Raw genomic sequence first — 21,004 nt, forward strand, 5'->3', positions numbered from 1 at the left:
TGGTGTATTACTTTGTCAGAATCAGATCTAAATTGTGACGCTAAATTTGCTCACTGTTGGAGCAGCTGTGATTTAAAAAATTGTAGAACATCAATAGGAAATCTGTCTGACCTGTCTGGGCTCTCTGTAATGGGTCCTGTTCATTAAACTGAAGAGCTCTACAGGGCAAATACATCAAGTTTTAAAATGTTAAAGTACTTGTTACAAAGAATTTGTCTAGTACCTGTAATAGCCAGAAGTGCCATTTTTTTCTTGCTAATACTCTAGGCATCAAAGAGTCTTACTAGTTTTTTGCTATTGAAGATGATGTTTACTTACAAGAATATAAGCAGTGATGATACCTTCAGAACATTATGGTACAAAATCAACAAATACCATATGCTGTTGCTCAATAAAAAGCTTGTTAGTCTAAGGCATAAGATCCTGTTTTATATTATCTGAGGTGTTTTAGTATCATGTTTTATACTGGCGCTAAAAAAAGCATATTGCATTTGGTAAAAAGCTTGGCCTGGAGGACTGTAGTGTTTTGTTTATAAGGTCTTCCACTAACAGTGCCTCCTACTGAGATAGAAACCTGTGTACTTGAGAAGGAACTGGATATGTGGGTTTGGGTTCTTTTAGTTTATTAGCTTACTGACTTGTAGGGGGTTTTGGTTTTTTTATTGTCAATCTTTTTTCTTATTTTTTAAGAGCTGCTAGGTAGATGTATCAGTATTTAAACTGGATGTAAACAACTTTAGTTTGAAATCTGTTGAAATTTGTAATTGTGACATCTGATATACTTTTTTTTAAGTGGAAGAAATAGCTTGGGTTTCCCAACTATTCCCTGCTAAGCAGAGACTGAAGGCTAACAACTTTAGTTGCCCTTAAAATTTAGTTTTAACACTACTTGGAGTATACAGATGTCATTCAGCTTGGATCACAAGAATTTTGTGTTCCTAGTGAAAGATGTTAATTTTCAATATACAGTGCCTTTCACTTGATTCAAAATGATTTCCATTTAAATCTTCAAATACTGAAATGATTTTAAGAGCTTCAAATACATTTAAAAACTTTATATAAATATTAATAATGGGAAATTTTGAATGAAAATAGCCCAGATGTGATAATGGTTTAGGAAAAAGGCCAAAATCATCTGAGCTTTATCGTAATATTTGAATAAATCACCACTTTCACAGATATTAGGATGTCAAGTATGTTCAAAGATGGAGAAGGCCATCTTGAGCAGAGGTGCAGATGTCTGTGGATTAAGAGTTTGGCACTGTATTTTATCTTTAATGGTTACACTTCTATAATAGTGCACTGAAAACTGTTGGAAAAAGACAGGAATAGAGTATGGTACTGTGAAAACTGTCAAAATATATTAATTATTTATCAGAATTAATTATTTTAAAATGTGTTAGTAATGGGCTAGCAAGTTGATTCTTTATTCCCCATGGTTAAGGTAAAAAAAAAAAGGAACTGAGACTGTAAATTTCATCTTGCAGACTGAAATTGTTTTTTGGCAGTCCTGCATCTTAATGTGAATATGCAGGGAGAGTACTGTCAGCTTTTTTAAATTATGGAACAAACTCTGACTCTGAAATTTTGAATGTATCTAATTCATTAAGGTACACGGAACTGTGCCTTCTGTAAATGGTTATTTAAACAGGTGGTTTGACTAGTTTACCTTATTGAATGGTGTTATGTAGCAGAGCTTAACAGAACTCAGTTATCACTTGTGTGGAAAAAAATGAATTGTCATGTTACTGTGTAATTGACTTGCTTAAAAATGAACAATAAATTTAATAAAATAAAGTCATTGTCTTGTTTTTTATCTTAATGTTCTGTTTAAATTTGGATGGAATACTTGAGTAGTTTTGAAGAAACATATTTATTAAATTAACTTCAGGTAATACAGTTTTAGGTACATTAGTGTCAGTTCTTATGTTTTTAATTTGAAAGTGTTCCCTTACTCTGATTCCATTAATATACAGGTGGCAAAATGTTGTTATCTATGAGTTCTCTCAAGGTTTTCATTAACGTTTTACAGTTTAAGGTGAGACTGGTTAACTTTTAAAAATACTAAATTATGGTTTTATGTTATTAGTTTTGGTTAGTTTCACCTTATTACAATCAGTATTTTCTTAGATTTTTGCCAATGTAGAGGCAGACAGTTAAGTGAGAAATTTTGAGGTAAAATCTGGGGTCTTAATGGGATTTGTTGAAAGCAATGATGTTCACATTATCAGATACTTGAATAAGTAAATAAAGGACCTCTTTACTATGAAAAGAGTAAGGCAAGTTTGTTCTCATTTTTTTTGTACCAGGGCCACAGCCATCTCTGGGAGTTAGTTTTGGAACGCCATTCGGTTCAGGTATTGGCACTGGCTTGCAATCAAGTGGCTTAGGTTCTTCAAGCCTTGGAGGTACACTTTAACTTTTCTAATCTTTCATTGAATTATTATACCGCACAGCTGAATCTCTTGCAAACCTTTAACTCCACTAAGAGGATGATCTGTTTCAGGGAAAACCTCACAATTTGGCAGGTCTGTGCTTTCCAGGCTTCTTCCTGCCTTGCAGAAGGAATTGCTAGGACTAAGCCATTGTAGTGAAACCCCAAGATGAACAGGATGAGGTAATAACATAGAAGTTGTGCTCTAAAAGCTAGGGAAAGACATCAAGTACTTCCATTTGGAACTAAACTTGACTGAATTTTACGTATATGAAAGTTGGGCACCTGAGACATTAGATCACGCTCTAGGTAATCCTCAGAAGTTTTTTACCTTTTAACTGTAGGGACCCATTTCTGCTTGTATTAAGAATAAATGTTAAAAAAGTTACTGCTGTTCTGGAATCCTGTTTGCTCAAATTTGTTTGCTTTAGCAGTCACTCTGTGCCTCAGTGGTGAGGTGGAAAAAAAAATCTTTCTCCAGGCTGAAAAAGCAACGTGTGAAAGTGAGGGAAAAATACTTACGAAAATGTTAATAGTGCTGGTGGGGAATATGTTCCAGGAGGACACATGACTGTGAAAGAGTAGACCTTTTCTTTTAAGTGTAGTGTGTTCTCAGTACTAGAACTACAGATAGCATTTAAGTGGTTAGTAGAATCTAATCGGCATATAAATTTCCTGTCTATATAGGTTGGCGTTCCTGCAGACACTAATGTCTTCTGAAGCTTTTAGAAGATCTGCAAAGAAAATTGTTACCTCTGCTGACCACAAACATAATGTGGTTTTTCTTGTTACATCCTCCCTTCTCTGCAGCCTCAGTCCACATTCCTACATTTTACCTATGAGCTGAACATATGAGTCAGTGTTGTAATGCATTTAAAATAATTAAATGTCCCTCAGTATTGGGAAGGTGATGTAACTTGAACATTACATGAGTTTTACCTTAAATAATCATCTTGAAATTATCTTTAAATCTACCAATGTCCCTTCTCATCAGATTTTTAAGCTGTTTCAGGTGAAAGAAAATCTGTATATCTAAACAAGAAAAAAAGTGAAAATAATGGGCTAAAAGGAAATTACTTTGGAATTACCACTTTTTCCTCACCATGTTTTAAATGCCTTAAAAAAAACCCCATAAAATTCTTCCATTTCTGCTGAAAAGGTTGTAGACTAAAGATTGTTCACCAGTCTTACCAAGTAAATAAATGCTAAGTAAACTGCTTCTAGTTTTGGCCAAAAAACCTGACTTCTCTTACCTGTATTCTCTTTTTTTTCCTAGCTGTCTACTTAGGAAGGTATTTGCTTGCATTATTAATTTGCAAAATGTCTTTTAAAAAATCCGTAAGAGTATCAGATGGAAGCAAGTGTAGAAGAATAAATACCTGCAAAATAGCCTGTAGGTGTGTTCTTGGAAACAAATTAGCAGATTGATTACTTAAGTTTGTTTGGGTTTTTTTAATCTTAAGGATTTAGGTGTTTGAACAGGACAAATTCTAGTGTATGCTCTGGAAGTGCCATTTTAATTGGGGAAATTTGCTCTTTCCTTGATTAATGGTCTGCATACTTTGTCAGTGATAAACAGAGGCTTTTGCATGTAAGTGTATATATTATTAGCATAGATCCTATGCTTTGTTAAATATTTACAGAAGCCTTGCCTGATCATTGGTTATGAATTTCAGCCTGGATAGGGCAAAAGATTGTATCATTTAAACAAACTGTCCTACACTGAAATGATACTTGCCATTATCTACCCTTAATACCCCTTTGATTTAAAATTTTCAGGAAACTGGAGAACACTGCTTCAGATAGCGTGTTCAGTCCTTACTGGTTTTAAAATCTCAAAAATATTTCTGTAAAGGAATGCTAACGGCTCAGTTTGCAGTAAATAAAAGGATTTTTCCTGATACTTGAAACGTAAGATGGGAGCATGATTTCCTCAAATACAAATACTGTTCTCTTTGAAAATCTAAGATAGCTGATAGGAGAATATACAGTTTTCTTACAGTTCCTATTGTCTGGCCTCTATTTCAAGCTGCAAATATCAACTTACTTTTCCTTCTAAGTGACCTCCTATTAATAACACAATTTGAAACCTTAACAAATTTATATTATAAAATTATGAATGTCAATTACAAAATCAACAGCATTAAATTTTATCACAGCTATATGTCTATGGCTGCCCTTTTATGATGATTTTTCACATTAAATATTGTGAAATTTGTTTCTATTCTCTGTTTAACCTATTCTGTAGTTTCCTAGATAAAGCTGATCCCAAATAAACTGGAAGGGGAGCGGCTCTAAAATGAGCTAAGTGTAAACTGAAGAAAATGCTTACTCTGTTTTAAGCATATTTTTTTTTCTAGAGTTATAGATTAAGACTGTGTCTTTCTGTAATAAAAGTCATGCAACTTGTATCTGAAATTTCTTAGTTTTAGCTCATTTTGTTACCATTTCCTGCCAATTTAACAGCAATTCAATTGAAGTTTCTTAAACTCTGATAGTTTACAATGCCTGTTTTTATAACTTTTCCTTTACTCAGTTTTGGATTTTGAAGGTAGTATTTTTCTCAATGCTTTCCAGTTTGCACTGTTTTCTTAACACTATGCTGTGTCGAGAATAAAATACTCTTCAGGCAATAATCTTAGGAATATTTGTTTACCAAATAATGCTTAGAATTATGTTTGGGTTTAGAATACTCAGCTAAAACCTATGTGTCTTTAATTGCTGTTTCTGTAATTTTTTTTGTTGTATGTCTTTACTATTATCCTCCTAGGATTTGGAAGTAGCTCTGCCTTTGGAAGTAGTGCCACAGGAGCATCATCATTTGGGTTTGGAACTACAAGTAAACCATCAGGAAGTCTAAGTGCAGGTTGGTTTGTTTCTTTTGAATTCGTGGCATCTCTATTTACCTTTTAAATAGGAATAATAGTTTGCTAAGCTGTTACCAATCAAATAGCTTCTATAGTCTGTTTTACAATCTTTTTTCAGTGGCACATTGAAGGAGGATCATGTCTCAAGAAAAATATTTGTTCAACTGCTATTAAAAGAAAACAGAATTTTGCTGGTGTTTACTAGGAAGCACTGATTTTTTGTTCTGGATTCTCCTTGGTTAGTGATGAGTTGTTAGGCCTGTAAAATACTTTAAGCTTTGTATTATAGGGTAGAAATCACTCACTAAGCTGGCTGTGTAACATTCACGAATGTTAACAGCCTAGTAAGTTCTTGATGGAACTCTCTTTACAGGATCTGGTGTCCAAGCATCAACCTTCTTTTACTTAGCTCTTAATATGAGAAACAACTGGAAGACTTACACTGCTTAAGGTTTTCCCCTGCAGCTTATTGTTCCTAATCCTATATTAAATTAGCCATTGTATATAAATAACATTGCAGCGTTTCAAGCTGCTGAATTACAAAGTTAAAAATTTAGTTTTAATATATTAAATAGAATTAGAAAACTACTTGTATGGCTCAGTTGTCCGTCACTACGGGAGTATCAAGCCAAAGTAAATAGCAAGTCTGTCTTAGCTGTGGTGGTGGTGGTGTGCAGAGGCAATTTAAATACCATTTCCCTCAGACCAGGCTTTGTCATGGAGCCAGTGCTGTCAGTGTCTCTTTTGCAAGTGAGAAGGTTGCATCAAATAAAATAAAGATTTTCAACTATCTCAAGAGTCTCAGCTACAGAAAGTGGTAACCAGGAATAAAAAGAGTTGAAATGTAATTTCTGTCATTTTGTGCTTAGAAAATCAAGTGGTCATGAAATCCTTATCTAGACTGGGATTATGGAATAGAAACCACTATTAAAAATTTGGTAGCCCAGAAGCACACTAACTTTTACGTTTTATATCCAAAACATTGTCACATAGCATCTGGATTGCATAGGATTTTTAATTTTATTGAGGGTGTATAAATGGGTTTGAATGATATCTGAGGCTAGCCAGGTTATATATACTTTTTTTTAATCTATTGTGTCCTCTTTCTTAGATATCATTTACAGGATTCTGAAAGTGTATACTGGTTTATATTACTGTGTAATGGTTGCATCTTATTTCTGAATCTGGGTTCTGGAATTCACTGTTGCTGCTTGGATTTAGATATGAGCACTCAAGTATTTTCCCAGACTAATGTGTATGGGAATACTAGTTAAGTGTGTGTTCCAACACACACTGTTCCAGGCTGTTAGGCTGCCCCAGGTCTCCTCCATAGGTTTTCCATTGGTTTGATCTTATCTTACAATTAAAATTAAAGATCCCCAAATTGGTTCTGTCAGATGTTTATTTTTTTTGAGTTAGATTTAATTGCTTTAAAAGATGTGAAAATGTTTCTAGTGGTATTACTGCTCTTCTCAGTTTCAAGTTGTGTGTTTGAGGAGAAAATTGAGTCCTCTGATAGTCCTTGAGTTCCTTTAGTGCACACAGATGTGAGATGGAAGTGTCTCAGGCTTCCCTCTGAAACACAGAGACATTGTGGAAAGCTGACTCCAAAAGAAGTCCCATTTAATTCCTACTCTTATTCATTTAATGGCAGCCAGAAAGGCTAATGTGAGTGGGCTGTTGTAAAGGGCATTAAGACTCTTAAAGTAACAGGAAAAGGGAAAAATCACCATTGAATTTCCCTAACAATTTCATAAAACATTAAGAGGAGGGGGAGTGTATAAATGCAATTTTTGTGCAAACATGCTGAATATACTTTGAAGATCTGAGTTGAAAATTCTTGTTGGAGACTTACTTTTATTGAAGAATTGCAGCCTCAGTAAATGACATAAGAGATAATCAAGTGGGATCATGACTGGATGCACTCATACTGCTGAAAAACAGACCTTAATATAATCCATGAGCAACTTTTAGATAGAGAGGCTAATAAATCAGTCAAAGCTGTTCTTGAAATACTTTTTGACCTAGAGCACCCATTGTGGTATGTAAGATGAAAGCAGGAATAGGTTGCCATGTGATCAACTGCTGTTTTTCCCTGTAGTATTAAAACTACCAAAAATATACTGTTATGGGGAGTTGTGTACTCATCTTTGGCTTACTGACAGAAGCAGAGATGCACAAGCCCAGTGAATAAAGTGTGATCATAACACCCTTCAGGGAGATGTGAAGGCTGTGTCCTCGAAGGGCAGGTTGTCGTTTACTTCCTGAAAATCACTGTTTGCACATTAAATAATTCTAATTTCAGCAAGGACATTGTTGATCACATTGTACCTATGGTTTGAGACTTTGTGAGTCTTCCCTCTAAACTGAGCTATTCTTTGACTGATTATCTTTTCTTGCAACAGGAATAAGACTCAATATATACCTTGTTCAAGTTTTTTATCTTGAAAATTTTTCATTTGAATGTTCAGCTTTAGTGTTTGGTTTACTTCTAACAAAACTTGGTACCTTGGCCTTGTTATGCTGCCATGACAGGAGAAAATCATTTAGATGAATTTCACATCTGCCTTTCTATACTTTTATGGCTGCCCTTAATGTCACTTCTAACAGCTATTACTTTCCAAGCTGTATCTAAATTAACAATTCTCAGTCTTCTATCACATAGTTTATGCATCTCTTACTGTAATATTACTCAAATAAAGCATAGACTGCCTTCTCTGCATGCTTGAAAATAATCCCTGCATCTGGAAGCAGCAAGGTGGAGGTAATTTATGAGCACTGTGCTCTTGCCTGCTGTGCCCCTGACATGATACGTCACATGCAGCTTTATTATGAATGGCATTCATGATGTTTTCTATGGGAAGCAATGCTTGCCTGTTACCCTGCGAGGTTACTCGCATACCTGAAGTAAAAAGATAACTTTTTGTCATTCATGAGACTCCCTGATACATCTTGGCTGGGATTCAGAGTTGTCAGGGAAATGGAAGAACACCTGCATGTGTTTCACCCCTTACATCCTAGGATGAGAGACAAATTAACCCACAAAATTTAGACAAGACCCAAATGAACACTATCAGTCACTATCATCAGTCACACTCTAGATGTGCACAGCCATTACACTGACAATGAGTTCCATGCAGACCACTGCATGCCAGAGGACTGAGAGTTACTGGAATGTTAATGATGAATTTTTTTAACAATATGATGTGTGTAACCCAAGTCCAGACATTGCAGGAAGAAGAGTTTCGTGTTATGTTTTGAGGTAGTTCTTAATGCAGAGTGTCAGTAGCAAATGAGAGAATAGAAAACATCAGGCTTGTAAGGGCTACTTTAGGATTCTGATGAGACAACCACTTGGGCTTTTATTTCTGTCCGCCAGAAATATTTTAAGCATTGAGTTGAAGATACTGATGTGACCAAAGAATTGCTTTAAGTGTCTCCTAGAGACAGTTAATGAAGCAATATAAAGTAATGCATATTGAGAATATACTCTTTCTTGATTGTGAACCAGTCCTATTTTTCTTGTTATCTTAATTGTTTGCAGGTTTTCAGGTACAACTTGTATAAAGCTCTTTATTAAAATCTGAACTTGGCTCATGTCATACTTACTAGTTTGTGGTCTCTTGAGACAACAAAAAGTGAAGTTACGAAGTTCTGCTTCTTTTTAAGTAATCTTTGAGAAATTTCTAGCATTCTCTAATACTATCCAATTATTATCCAAGTTGGTTGTGCATAACTGATATAAATTTATAAAAGAAAGTCAAATAAGTTAGTGTTGCTGGAAACTGTAGGAAGACTTTCTTAAACAGATGTTGTTTCATAGCTGAACCACATGTTCAGTTTGTTTACCTTGATAGAAGGGGGTGGAGGAGTTAAAACAGCACAATTTGCTCAGCTAGTCGCTCAGTTTTTCCAAAGCTTTGTTTCTAGTGCTGTTTTTTGGTCTGTCATAAAAGGGTGTTTTTAAATATAAGCAATTTGGCAAGGATTTTGAACCTTTTCTGCCTCACATTTAAGGTGTTGTCTGTGCCACGTATGTTACAAAGGCTGGCAGAGGTAGCCAAGTCAGTAGGAAGAAGGCTGAGCACTCCAACTCCAGCTTTGCCATTTCTCTGCTGTGAGTGAAGTGAGTGGTCCATGGTCCACCTGTATCTTCTGCCTTCCCTCCCACCTTAGGGAGTGCATTGCATGTTTATGCTGAGAACCTGAGGAATTATGGTTCTTCTGTTGTACAGTTTCAGTGAGACTTCTGTGTGCTACTCTTGTATGGATAATGGTATAACAGACTTGTGATTTAGGATGTAATTGCACTCACTGAGGTAGTCTGTGTTAGTGCTGCAATATCCAAGTTGTCATGGCAAGTCCAAGTGCTCTAGCAGAGTGATTTACCATTGTTGATCCATGTTGGTAGAAGGTGTTTCAACTGCTGGTAATAAAGTGGCTGGTGTTCAAAACTTCAAGGAGAAAAAATTTACAATCCTGATATAACTTATATTTTTAAAATATTTTTCCCTCCCCCATAAGGCTTTGGGAGCTCGACTACATCTGGGTTTAACTTCAGCAATCCTGGCATCACAGCATCAGCTGGCCTGACATTCGGGGTGTCTAATCCTGCATCTGCAGGCTTTGGGACAGGCGGGCAACTTCTTCAGCTGAAGAAACCTCCAGCTGGAAACAAGCGAGGGAAAAGATAGGCCCTCCTTTTAGGGAGGGGGAAGTGCATCAACTTTGTTCATCTGAAAAGTCTATTTTTCTAGATTGATATGTTAATTAAATTGCATCCCAGGAGATTTATAAAAATTTTGCTACTTTTCCCTAGTGAAATCATAATGAACAGCTATTTTCTTGTGAATAGAAACTCGTTTATGTATTCTTATTTTGGGCCCTAGTTTTAGAAATGTTCTATACTGCATTATTATTAAAGATTCTTGTAAAATCATCTATTTAACCTAATGTTAGTAGCAGAATATTTTTTGTTAATAAGCTTTATACCATATGAATATATGCATATTTGTTTTTTTTTGTACAGATAAAATATATTCTAGTACAAATACTAGAGTTCATATCTTCTGTTCCTGGATATGGCCTTTAAATCTACTTCAGGGTGTTTTTGTTTATATGGATGTAAATATATACAGTACAGTGCACACGTCTGTGTGTATGTATGTGTATATATATATATGTATAAAACACAGATGTGCATACCTTACCCCATAGACAGATCTCCTTTTCTTTGTGTGTTCTGTTTCTCCATGTTGCCCTGTGGTCCCATATCTTGATGTTCCTAGGAATTTCAAATAGTGGGTCCCAGGCTATGTCATCATTGCTTCTGTGTTTTGTTGTTTAAAACCAGCTGAAATACAGTGTTTACTGTTTCATAGAGTTTGGTAGATAGTGGTTAGCAGCTGTTTTGTTTTTGGTTTGGTTTTTTTTAACCTTTTTCTTGACCCATTTAGCAGCCAACTCTGAAGAAGAATCTGAGATTTCAACAGAGACATTTCATAGATGATGTTCCCAAACTGTTTGATTTTGGTTTTTATTCTCCTGAGCTGGAGAGTAGGGCTCTGCAGGATTTCAGCTGAAAGCTCAGGATGCCACAAGGTCTGCGTTGCAAGCAGGAGTTGTCAGGCTGGATAAGCTTTCCCCTGCAGTTGAGGGAGAGAGGATGTGCTGTCCTAGTGAAAACCCGAATTAGGCGTTACAAACCCAAGTTGATTCATGAGCTTCTTGTCAGCACTGCCTTAAAAGCAGTTGGGCATCTGCTTCCAAACAAGGTGTAGTACAGTAGCTTGCTGCTCAAGAACAGAGGAGGAAAATGATGTAATTTGAAGGTTAAAGCTATTGCAGCAGTAGTTTATGAATCTTACATACCGCAACATCATAGCTTGTTGTTCTGCATCTCCAATTGGGTGTGCACAAAGAATATCTGGGAAAATATCTTAAGAAGGAAATAATAGATCAATTCTTTGCAAATAATGATACCAGTTGATGTGTGAGCATGAAACTTTGGAGCCAAGTTGATTTTATGTATAGGTTTTGTCTTTTGCTTTCTATTGTTAAAGCGTTACTACCATTTTGTATGGTTTGGAAGTGTCTGCCTACAGCAGTGATTGCTCTTTGACAAATGTTTGGTATGTCACTTAATCTGATAAAATTAAGGGAAACTGAGCACAGAATTCTTCACTTTTGTACTTGTATGTTATTGCATCTTTGTGAGCAGTCTCTGAGGAAGGGATATGTGTTTTTTTAATGTCACAGAAAAATAAAGCTTACGGTTTATTTTGATTTCAGTCTGTTTTTAAACTTTTATTGGGCTGCAGTCAAAACTGTAATGTTTATATTCCTTTGTTACTGCTTTTTTTAATAGTTAATATGTTAAACCACTGGACTCTTATAATGTATTAATTTGTGAAACTAATTCTAAATGTGTACTGTTTGTCCATATGTGCAACTTACCATTGTGCAAACAATAAAACAATAATGCTGTGATCCTTGTAATACATATTTGCCTGAGAGATCATTTTCTGATGTTCTCCTACTTTATAGGAGAAACAAAAACCTCATTGGCTAATATGTAGAACTGTTTTTCCTAGAATTCATATAGTACAGAATTGTTCTTGCTGAAATTAGGGCCTTGATCCTGGATTGAAAGTGCAGAGGGAGGGGGGTAAAGGGAGGTACTGTATTGTGGGGTTGTCTAGAATTTCTTCACAGTGCATGATATAAACCTGGATCATGGTGTAATATAACACAGCACTAGGAATGGCTTTGTAAACTGGGAAACAGTCTGAGCCTCCTGGGTACCTGTGCTCTGTTTCTTTTCACATTAAAAACCAGTTATGTCCTTAATTTAGCCCAAGTGAAAAAGTGATTATATAATAGAATAATCACATATTGTAGTACAAACTAAAGTCAAAACGGGATTTTAAATGATTATATTCCCAGAATATTACTATGGGTGGTTGAATTTAGCCATGGTTTTCAGGGATCAGCACTGTAGACACTGTTTCAAATTATTCCCCCTCCCCCAATTTAAGGACATTTTAATATGATTAGAGTGTAAAATACAAATGTATTCAAGGTGTGGCTTGGTTTTCTACAAAGCCAGTTAAGAAGCTGACCTATATTTAAACACCATGAAATTAAATCAAGTCTGGATTACTTGTTCTGTGAAGAAAGACAAGTCTGTACTGGAAGAAGGTTCAAGGGACATGTAAGACAAGGTTTTCTATTAGTTTGTACTTTGTTGTACAGCTGTGGGATAAACTTAGATATGTGACCTCTTTCTTTTAGTAGAATTAACTTGTTTTTCCTTCAGCGTTTTCACTACGATGAAGACAGCAGGAGAAGGGAAAGAGGTATGCCTTAGATTGGTTGGTTCAGGAACCTCTTTCTGATCCAGAACTTCTTTGCACTCACATTTGTCTTTGTTCCTGTCAGATCAGTTTGGTAGATACACCTGCTTCTTTCTTGTGAATTGTGAGGGAGGAGATTGAAATGAGGTGGAGTGGGACAGAGTTTATGCATCTTCCTCACCACAAAAAATCCAAATTCAGCTACACTCCATCTACATATTCCTAACAACTGCATTTTGCATCTTGATTGTATTTATAGCATCATTTTTTAAAATTAAGGTTCGGGAATACAGCTTTAGTGGCCTTTTCCTCCCTCTTTAATGTCAGTGGCAATTCTTTAGTTATTTCCACTCTGCTACTCATGAGAACAGTAGAAATAATCCAGAAATGATGTCAGCTCAGTTATGTTACTGGTTATACTTGGAATGTCTCAGCAGAAGAAATGCCTTGTAGATTCTTGATGAGAAATTAAGAGTATCTATCAGTACCCTAGAGCATAAATGCCTTATGCTCTGTAAAAAGTTTGTTCCCCTAAAACTCTTTTGCAAGTTTCTAAGAGCAAAGAACTGTCTATGTGCAAAAATTTCCAGCAACAAATTACGTAGTTTTGGAACTAACTGCTGGGCTTGTGCTGTCAGGCTGTTCCTCTCATCCCTCTCATGAAGTACCTTTCAGCACTGTGGCTGCTGTCTCCAGACACCGATGGACAGTTAAAGTATCACAGTCATTGACTGGTATGGATTCTATTGGAAATGGGCACCTGGGTTTGGGGAGGGGCGTGACATGGAGTTGATGCCTGCAGCATCCCTGGAAGACTATGTACCCACTGCAAGTGTCCATGGAGCTCCAGCACAGCTGTGATGTGCCATCTCCACTCAACCAGGCTCATGGGTTCCTTAAAAGGAGAATGGAGGTGTGATGGGGATAAAGTGTGGGGAGAGGTGAGGGGATGTAAGGCACAAGGCTTTCTGCTGTGAATGGGACAACTCGTTTTAATTCAGTTCAGGATCATTTCGTCTGAGCTCAGTGTTGAATGTTCACCAGGTGGCAGGAGGCTGCCAGTTCCATACTGCCATCACAGGGCCCTTGCAGGAGTAGCTGACATGCAGCAAATACAGGGAAATGGTCAGTGACCTGCCATGCCCCCTAGCCCCAAGTCTGTGGGGCTGGATGGGATCCACCCAAGGATGCTGAAGGAGCTGGTGGAAGAACTGGCCGAGCTACTTTGAATCATTTACCAGCAGTCCTGGCTAACCAGAGAGGTCCTGGTTGACTGGAGGTCAGCAAATGTGACACCTGTCTGCAAGAAGGGTCAAAAGGAAGACCCAAGGAACTACAGCTCTGTCAGCTTGACCTCAGTGTTGGGGAAGGTCATGGAGCAGATCCTCTTAAGTGCCATCATGTGGCATGTGCAGGAGAACCAAGGGATCAAGCCCAGCCAGCAGGGGGGGTTGTGAAGGGCAGGTCCTGCTTGAGCAACCTGATCTCCTTCTGTGACAAGGTGACAAGCTCAGTGGATGAGGGAAAGGTTGTGTATGTTTTCTACCTGGACTGTTGTAAAGCCTTTGACACGTTCTCCCACAGAGTTCTCCTGGATAAACTGGCTATTCATGGCTTGGACAGGTGCACTTCTGTCAGCAATGGTGTGGCCAGCAAGACCAGGGCAGTGATCATCCCCCTGTAGTTGGCACTGGTGAGGCCACTCCTCCAGTCATGTGTTCAGTTTTGGGCCCCTCACTACAAGGACATTGAGGGGCTGGAGTGTGTCCAGAGAAGGTCAGCGGAAGAGGGGAAGGGTCCGGAGCACAAGTCCTGTGAGGAGCGGCTGGGGGTGTTAGCCTGGAGAAAAGGAGGCTCGGGGGGGAGCCCTGAGCTCTTATCGTTGTCTACAACTGCCTGAAAGGAGGGTGTAGCCAGGTGTGTGTCAGTCTCCCAGGTAACAAGTGACATGACAAGAGGAAATGTCCTCAGGTTGTGCCAGGGGAGGTTTAGTTTGGATGTTAGGGAAAAATTCTTCACTGGAACAGCCTGTCCAGAAAAGTAGTTGAGCCACTGTCCCTGGAAGTGTTCAAAAACAATGAGGACTTGGTGTTTAGGGACGTGGGTTAGTGGTGAACATGGCCATGCTAGGTTAATGGTTGGACTTGATCTTTCAATCTAAACAATTCTATGACAAGGTATGTCACCTTTTGTCTCCATGTCATAAACATATTCTTTTTTTTAAGGTGGTAGAATTTTGGTGAACTCAACATTTGAACAATCCTTTTGAGCCATTTGAATCCTGTTGCTAAGAGGTTTATTACTTAATGCTTTTTTCAGTCCACCTCAGGAATTTAATCTTTATAACCCATGGCTGCAGTTAAATGCCACAGTGAGGAGGTGAGTAGGCTACATGTTTCATTAGCTTTGTTTTCTGTTTTCTCACCTTTTAGGGATAAGGCAATTCTAGCTTATTATCAACAGGTTATGATTAAGTTTAGAACCTTCTACAAACTACAAGTTTGAGCTTACATTTGTTTGAGTACAGATCAGGCCCCACCAGGATATCAGGTCATTTCTGTTGCACAGTTGTATGGAAAACTTGAAATACATACTTCTGTCCTAAATAGGTCAATAGCTGAAGAGGGAAAAGATACTTGTTTGTTCAAGTAATGTTTCACAGACTGATGGATTTCTCTTTTTTTCTTTTCTCTTTAATGCAGGGATCACTCTACGGCATGTGCTTGGGTACCAGCAGGACAGCAGTTTATTAGAATGTCGGGTAATTGCTTCCAAAATAAAGTTCTGATTAGAGGCTGGTATATAGCTCCTGGGAAAAAAAGTCCCTCTGTGCATTTAATGTGGCACTTTGTGGCAACAGGATATGCTTCTGGGGAAATGATGATGCTGGTCACAAAAGCAAGCTAGGAGGATGAGGTTTTGATCAGTCACTGTGCTGTAGTAAAAAGGGAAAGAAACACGGACTCGATGAATATGCAAAGTCAAGAATTCAAAATCAAATTTTATTTGAAAAATACTTATTAAGAGGAGAAAGGGATAAGTTCTCATGTGGGGAAAAAAGTGATGGGCAGCTTGAGTAGACTTTCAGTGGAGTGAAACCTTGGGGAAAAAAGTATGCACAAGCTGTGTACAGTTGGGTAGTCTATTAACTCCGTGGTTAAGTACCTAAGTAGAAGCTACCCTGAAGTGGAAAAACACCCTAACCTTCTTGTTCTGTTGACAGTGTTAGCATACCTTGGCTGTTTGGGCCACCCTTATTTCTTTATTAACATACACATATAGGAATGTAACCTTTGAGCATAAACACTTTCGCTGTGGTTCTATCCAGGGGTAAGGTAAAATAGATGTGATAAAGGTGTCCTTACTGAAAAAAAAAAGTCCATCTTTCAAAACAAAGTTTGGAATGAGTGGGCCCAAATGCTTAATGGAAGCAATGTCAGTGAGCAGTTAGTCCTGAGTAGTGTGGGGACATCTCTCCGTCTCTGCCAGAGACCACTCCTTTTGTGACAATGCGTGGAGGAGTGATGGTGAGCATACCTGTATCTTACCACTGTGCTGCCTTTGTTTGGTGCACCTGTGCGTGGCACAGCTCTCCAGAGTGTTGCCTCCTTTAACAACTATGGGGCTTCCAATTTAACGTCGGGTCAGACAAAGTGAATGGACAGAAGTGATATGAAGGAATCATATCATTAAGGTGTCAGCCTTAATGCCATGGAAATGAGTCTTTGTAATGCACATTACATCTGTTTCAAATAGGAATTGTCTTCTATCTTATTTTATTTAGTTGCTGACTAAGGGAACTGGTGGCTGTCTGAAGGAACTCCCTGCACCTGACATGGCCATTGCTTGCCCCCACAGTAGCAATTTCGTGCTTAAACTACAGGAACAACTTTCAAGGAGCAGGCAGAGGTTCACATACCTCCAGCAGCCAAACCAAAACAAGTCTTATTCCCGGGGAGGGGGAGACCTTTGGCTGCTAACTAAGCTTATGTGGTACAGCCCACAGGGCAAAGCTCCTACCTGATCCTGTGGTGGCAAGGAGAAGTTGATGCTGAGCACTGCTCTGAGACCAAAGAGGGAAGGCTTTTAACATTGCTTGTATTGGCTTCTGGCGTGATGATGCTGTCAGTGCCAATAGCAACCTCCTGTTTCTATCGGGCAAGTGAAAAAGAGGCTGGAACTGTGGCAGCTTGTACAAATTTAATTTCTGTAGTGGAGAGGCAGGTCAAATACAAAGGTATATTTAGCTTAAATTTATACTTTTTTAGTAACAATATTTAGCTAGAAATACTCTGAATAATTTGCCATTTTACACTTGAGAATTACCACCTTCATCATCACCTCTCCCAATGACTTGTTTCTAATGCTGCAGTACCTGGTGCTTGTTGCTGTGTCACGGTGATATCCGTATTGGGGTGGCATCAGAGCTTGCCAAGCTTTGGAGCTGCTGGGAAATACAGGGACAGAAGAGATAAGGGGGTAAGATCCTGGTCTCAGGTAGATGGTTGGTGATACCATGCCAGCAGGTTATATACCAACACAATGGTACAGCAGTACCAGAAGAACAGAAATATAAAAAATCTAACACTGCTGCAGAGTGCTGGATGTATCATTTAAAGTTAGCCCTGGGAAGTGGAGGGAGGGGCAAAATTCTAAAGCCTCCTTGCCAGGCTAGATAACTGTCAAGTAAAATAGGAATGATTCAAGCAGATACAGTCTTTTTTACTTCTTCTCTAAGCAGTATAAAAATGTCCTGATCTAGGAAATATTCTCAGCAATATTGTTAATTTTCCTCAACAAGTTGCTGCTTCTTGCTTGTCTGATGTAGTAATCCCTATATAAACCCCCAAACTGCAATCTTAGCTGTACTAAGTCCTGTTGAGCTGTACCTAGAGAAGAAGCACTTTTTTCTTCTTGGACCTCACTGATTTTACAGTGCAGGCAGTAAGTGCAATAAAAGGTAACATCCGTGGGCTGATGCTACTTCCATAGCATATATGGTGCCCAAATCCTTGTCCTGCAGTATGGCTTTAGAAGGTGAACAACAGTAAATTTCTTCTTTGAAATATCCTTAGTATCCTCTTCCTGCATTTGATAAAATTCTAATACTTGATGCTCTGCATGGCATAAACTGAAGTGTAAATGTGGAAAATTCCTATATTTTAATGTAGTTTTCATATTTTAGCTGAAATAACTTTATGAAAATAATGACTTACCACATTGGCCAGTCTCACTATGAGAGCAGACAGTCGAAAGATGGATCTACTCCACAAGTGAACACTCCTCTGCATTTTGGCTCAGGTGAGTACCAAGCAGAAAGAAGAGTAGGGAGCGATGTTGGGGCAGAGTCGCGCTCCGCTTGGCATGCCTTTCACACTGTAAGTATCCCCGTAGCTCTGAGGTTTGTGGTTGACTGACGGCTAACCCTACGCGTAGCCCTATGCCGAGGCACAGCCAAAGAAACAGCATTGGTCGGAGGGAGGTCCCAATGAGGGAATCACTAAAGCTGCAACATAGGCTGACTACTTTGTTCTCCTTGGCATTCCTTCCGCATTGTCAGTGTCCCTGGAGCTGTGGGCTTTGTGCTTTTCTGAAACCTAACCCTAGGCGTAACCCTAAGCCTAGCCCTAGGTCGCAGCCTAAGAAAGAGCATTGGGCTGAATTGGGTTCTAATGAGGAAGCCACTGAGGCTTCAATGTTGGGGCAGTACCGCGCTCTCCTTGGCATTCCTTCCGCATTGTCAGTGTCCCTGGAGCTGTGGGCTTTGTGCTTTTCTGAAGCCTAACCCTAGGCGTAACCCTAAGCCTAGCCCTAGGTCGCAGCCTAAGAAAGAGCATTGGGCTGAGTTGGGTTCCAATGAGGAAGCCACTGAGGCTGCAATGTTGGGGTCGTACCGCGCTTTCCATGGCATTCCTTCCGCATTGTCAGTGTCCCTGGAGCTGTGGGCTTTGTGCTTTTCTGAAGCCTAACCCTAGGCGTAACCCTAACCCTAGCCCTAGGTCGCAGCCCAAGAAAGAGCATTGGGCTGAGTTGGGTTCCAATGAGGAAGCCACTGAGGCTGCAATGTTGGGGCCGTACCGCGCTCTCCTTGGCATTCCTTCCGCATTGTCAGTGTCCCTGGAGCTGTGGGCTTTGTGCTTTTCTGAAGCCTAACCCTAGGCGTAACCCTAACCCTAGCCCTAGGTCTCAGGCTAAGAAAGAGCATTGGGCTGAGTTGGGTTCCAATGAGGAAGCCAGTGAGGCTGCAATGTTGGGGCCGTACCGCGCTCTCCTTGGCATTCCTTCCGCATTGTCAGTGTCCCTGGAGCTGTGGGCTTTGTGCTTTTCTGAAGCCTAACCCTAGGCGTAACCCTAAGCCTAGCCCTAGGTCGCAGCCTAAGAAAGAGCATTGGGCTGAGTTGGGTTCCAATGAGGAAGCCACTGAGGCTGCAATGTTGGGGCTGTACCGCTCTCTCCTTGGCATTCCTTCCGCATTGTCAGTGTCCCTGGAGCTGTGGGCTTTGTGCTTTTCTGAAGCCTAACCCTAGGCGTAACCCTAACCCTAGCCCTCGGCTCAGCCCAAGAAAGAGCATTGGGCTGAGTTGGGTTCCAATGAGGAAGCCAGTGAGGCTGCAATGTTGGGGCCGTACCGTGCCCTCCTTGGCATTCCTTCTGCATTGTCAGTGTCCCTGGAGCTGTGGGCTTTGTGCTTTTCTGAAGCCTAACCCTAGGCCTAACCCTAACCCTAACCCTAGCCCTAGGTCTCAGCCTAAGAAAGAGCATTGGGCTGAGTTGGGTTCTAATGAGGAAGCCAGTGAGGCTGCAATGTTGGGGCAGTACCGCGCTCTCCTTGGCATTCCTTCCGCATTGTCAGTGTCCCTGGAGCTGTGGGCTTTGTGCTTTTCTGAAGCCTAACCCTAGGCGTAACCCTAACCCTAGCCCTAGGTCGCAGCCCAGGAAAGAGCATTGGGCTGAGTTGGGTTCCAATGAGGAAGCCACTGAGGCTGCAATGTTGGGGCCGTACCGCGCTCTCCTTGGCATTCCTTCCGCATTGTCAGTGTCCCTGGAGCTGTGGGCTTTGTGCTTTTCTGAAGCCTAACCCTAGGCGTAACCCTAACCCTAGGCCTAGGTCGCAGCCTAAGAAAGAGCATTGGGCTGAATTGGGTTCCAATGAGGAGCCCAGTGAGGCTGCAATGTTGGGGCCGTACCGCGCTCTCCTTGGCATTCCTTCCGCATTGTCAGTGTCCCTGGAGCTGTGGGCTTTGTGCTTTTCTGAAGCCTAACCCTAGGCGTAACCCCAAGCCTAGCCCTAGGTCGCAGCCTAAGAAAGAGCATTGGGCTGAGTTGGGTTCCAATGAGGAAGCCACTGAGGCTGCAATGTTGGGGCTGTACCGCGCTCTCCTTGGCATTCCTTCCGCATTGTCAGTGTCCCTGGAGCTGTGGGCTTTGTGCTTTTCTGAAGCCTAACCCTAGGCGTAACCCTAACCCTAGCCCTAGGTCGCAGCCCAAGAAAGAGCATTGGGCTGAGTTGGGTTCCAATGAGGAAGCCACTGAGGCTGCAATGTGTGGGCAGTACCGCGCTCTCCTTGGCATGCCTTTCGCCTTGTCAGTGTCCCTGGAGCTGTGGGCTTTGTGCTTTTCTGAAGCCTAACCCTAGGCGTAACCCTAACCCTAGCCCTAGGCGCAGTCCGAGAAAGAGCATTGGGCTGAATTGGGTTCCAATGAGGAAGCCACTGAGGCTGCAATGTGTGGGCAGTACCGCGCTCTCCTTGGCATTCCTTCCGCCTTGTCAGTGTCCCTGGAGCTGTGGGCTTTGTGCTTTTCTGAAGCCTAACCCTAGGCGTAACCTTAACCCTAGCCCTAGGCGCAGCCCAAGAAAGAGCATTGGGCTGAGTTGGGTTCCAATGAGGAAGCCAGTGAGGCTGCAATGTTGGGGCCGTACCGCGCTCTCCTTGGCATTCCTTCCGCATTGTCAGTGTCCCTGGAGCTGTGGGCTTTGTGCTTTTCTGAAGCCTAACCCTAGGCGTAACCCTAAGCCTAGCCCTAGGTCGCAGCCCAAGAAAGAGCATTGGGCTGAATTGGGTTCCAATGAGGAAGCCAGTGAGGCTGCAATGTTGGGGCAGTACCGCGCTCTCCTTGGCATTCCTTCCGCATTGTCAGTGTCCCTGGAGCTGTGGGCTTTGTGCTTTTCTGAAGCCTAACCCTAGGCGTAACCCTAACCCTAGCCCTAGGTCGCAGCCTAAGAAAGAGCATTGGGCTGAGTTGGGTTCCAATGAGGAAGCCACTGAGGCTGCAATGTTGGGGCCGTACCGCGCTCTCCTTGGCATTCCTTCCGCATTGTCAGTGTCCCTGGAGCTGTGGGCTTTGTG

The 21,004-nt window shown here is 40.5% G+C and overlaps 1 protein-coding gene across 2 annotated transcripts in view; it reads left to right on the forward strand.

The window, feature by feature from the left end:
* Positions 1 to 11,803, forward strand: part of NUP58 (nucleoporin 58) — a 35,942-nt gene extending 24,139 nt beyond the window's left edge. For both annotated transcript variants that reach the window (XM_048294913.1, XM_048294914.1), the window contains exons 14-16: positions 2,310 to 2,408; positions 5,205 to 5,300; positions 9,826 to 11,803. In XM_048294913.1, the coding sequence (XP_048150870.1) occupies positions 2,310 to 2,408; positions 5,205 to 5,300; positions 9,826 to 9,995 (365 nt within the window). In that variant the 3' untranslated portion in view covers positions 9,996 to 11,803. The remainder of the gene's footprint in view (positions 1 to 2,309; positions 2,409 to 5,204; positions 5,301 to 9,825) is intronic.
* The last annotated feature ends 9,201 nt before the right edge of the window (positions 11,804 to 21,004 follow it).

This window comes from Corvus hawaiiensis, chromosome 2 (genome assembly GCF_020740725.1).
Source record: "Corvus hawaiiensis isolate bCorHaw1 chromosome 2, bCorHaw1.pri.cur, whole genome shotgun sequence".
In the NCBI taxonomy this organism is placed as follows: Eukaryota; Metazoa; Chordata; class Aves; order Passeriformes; family Corvidae; genus Corvus; species Corvus hawaiiensis.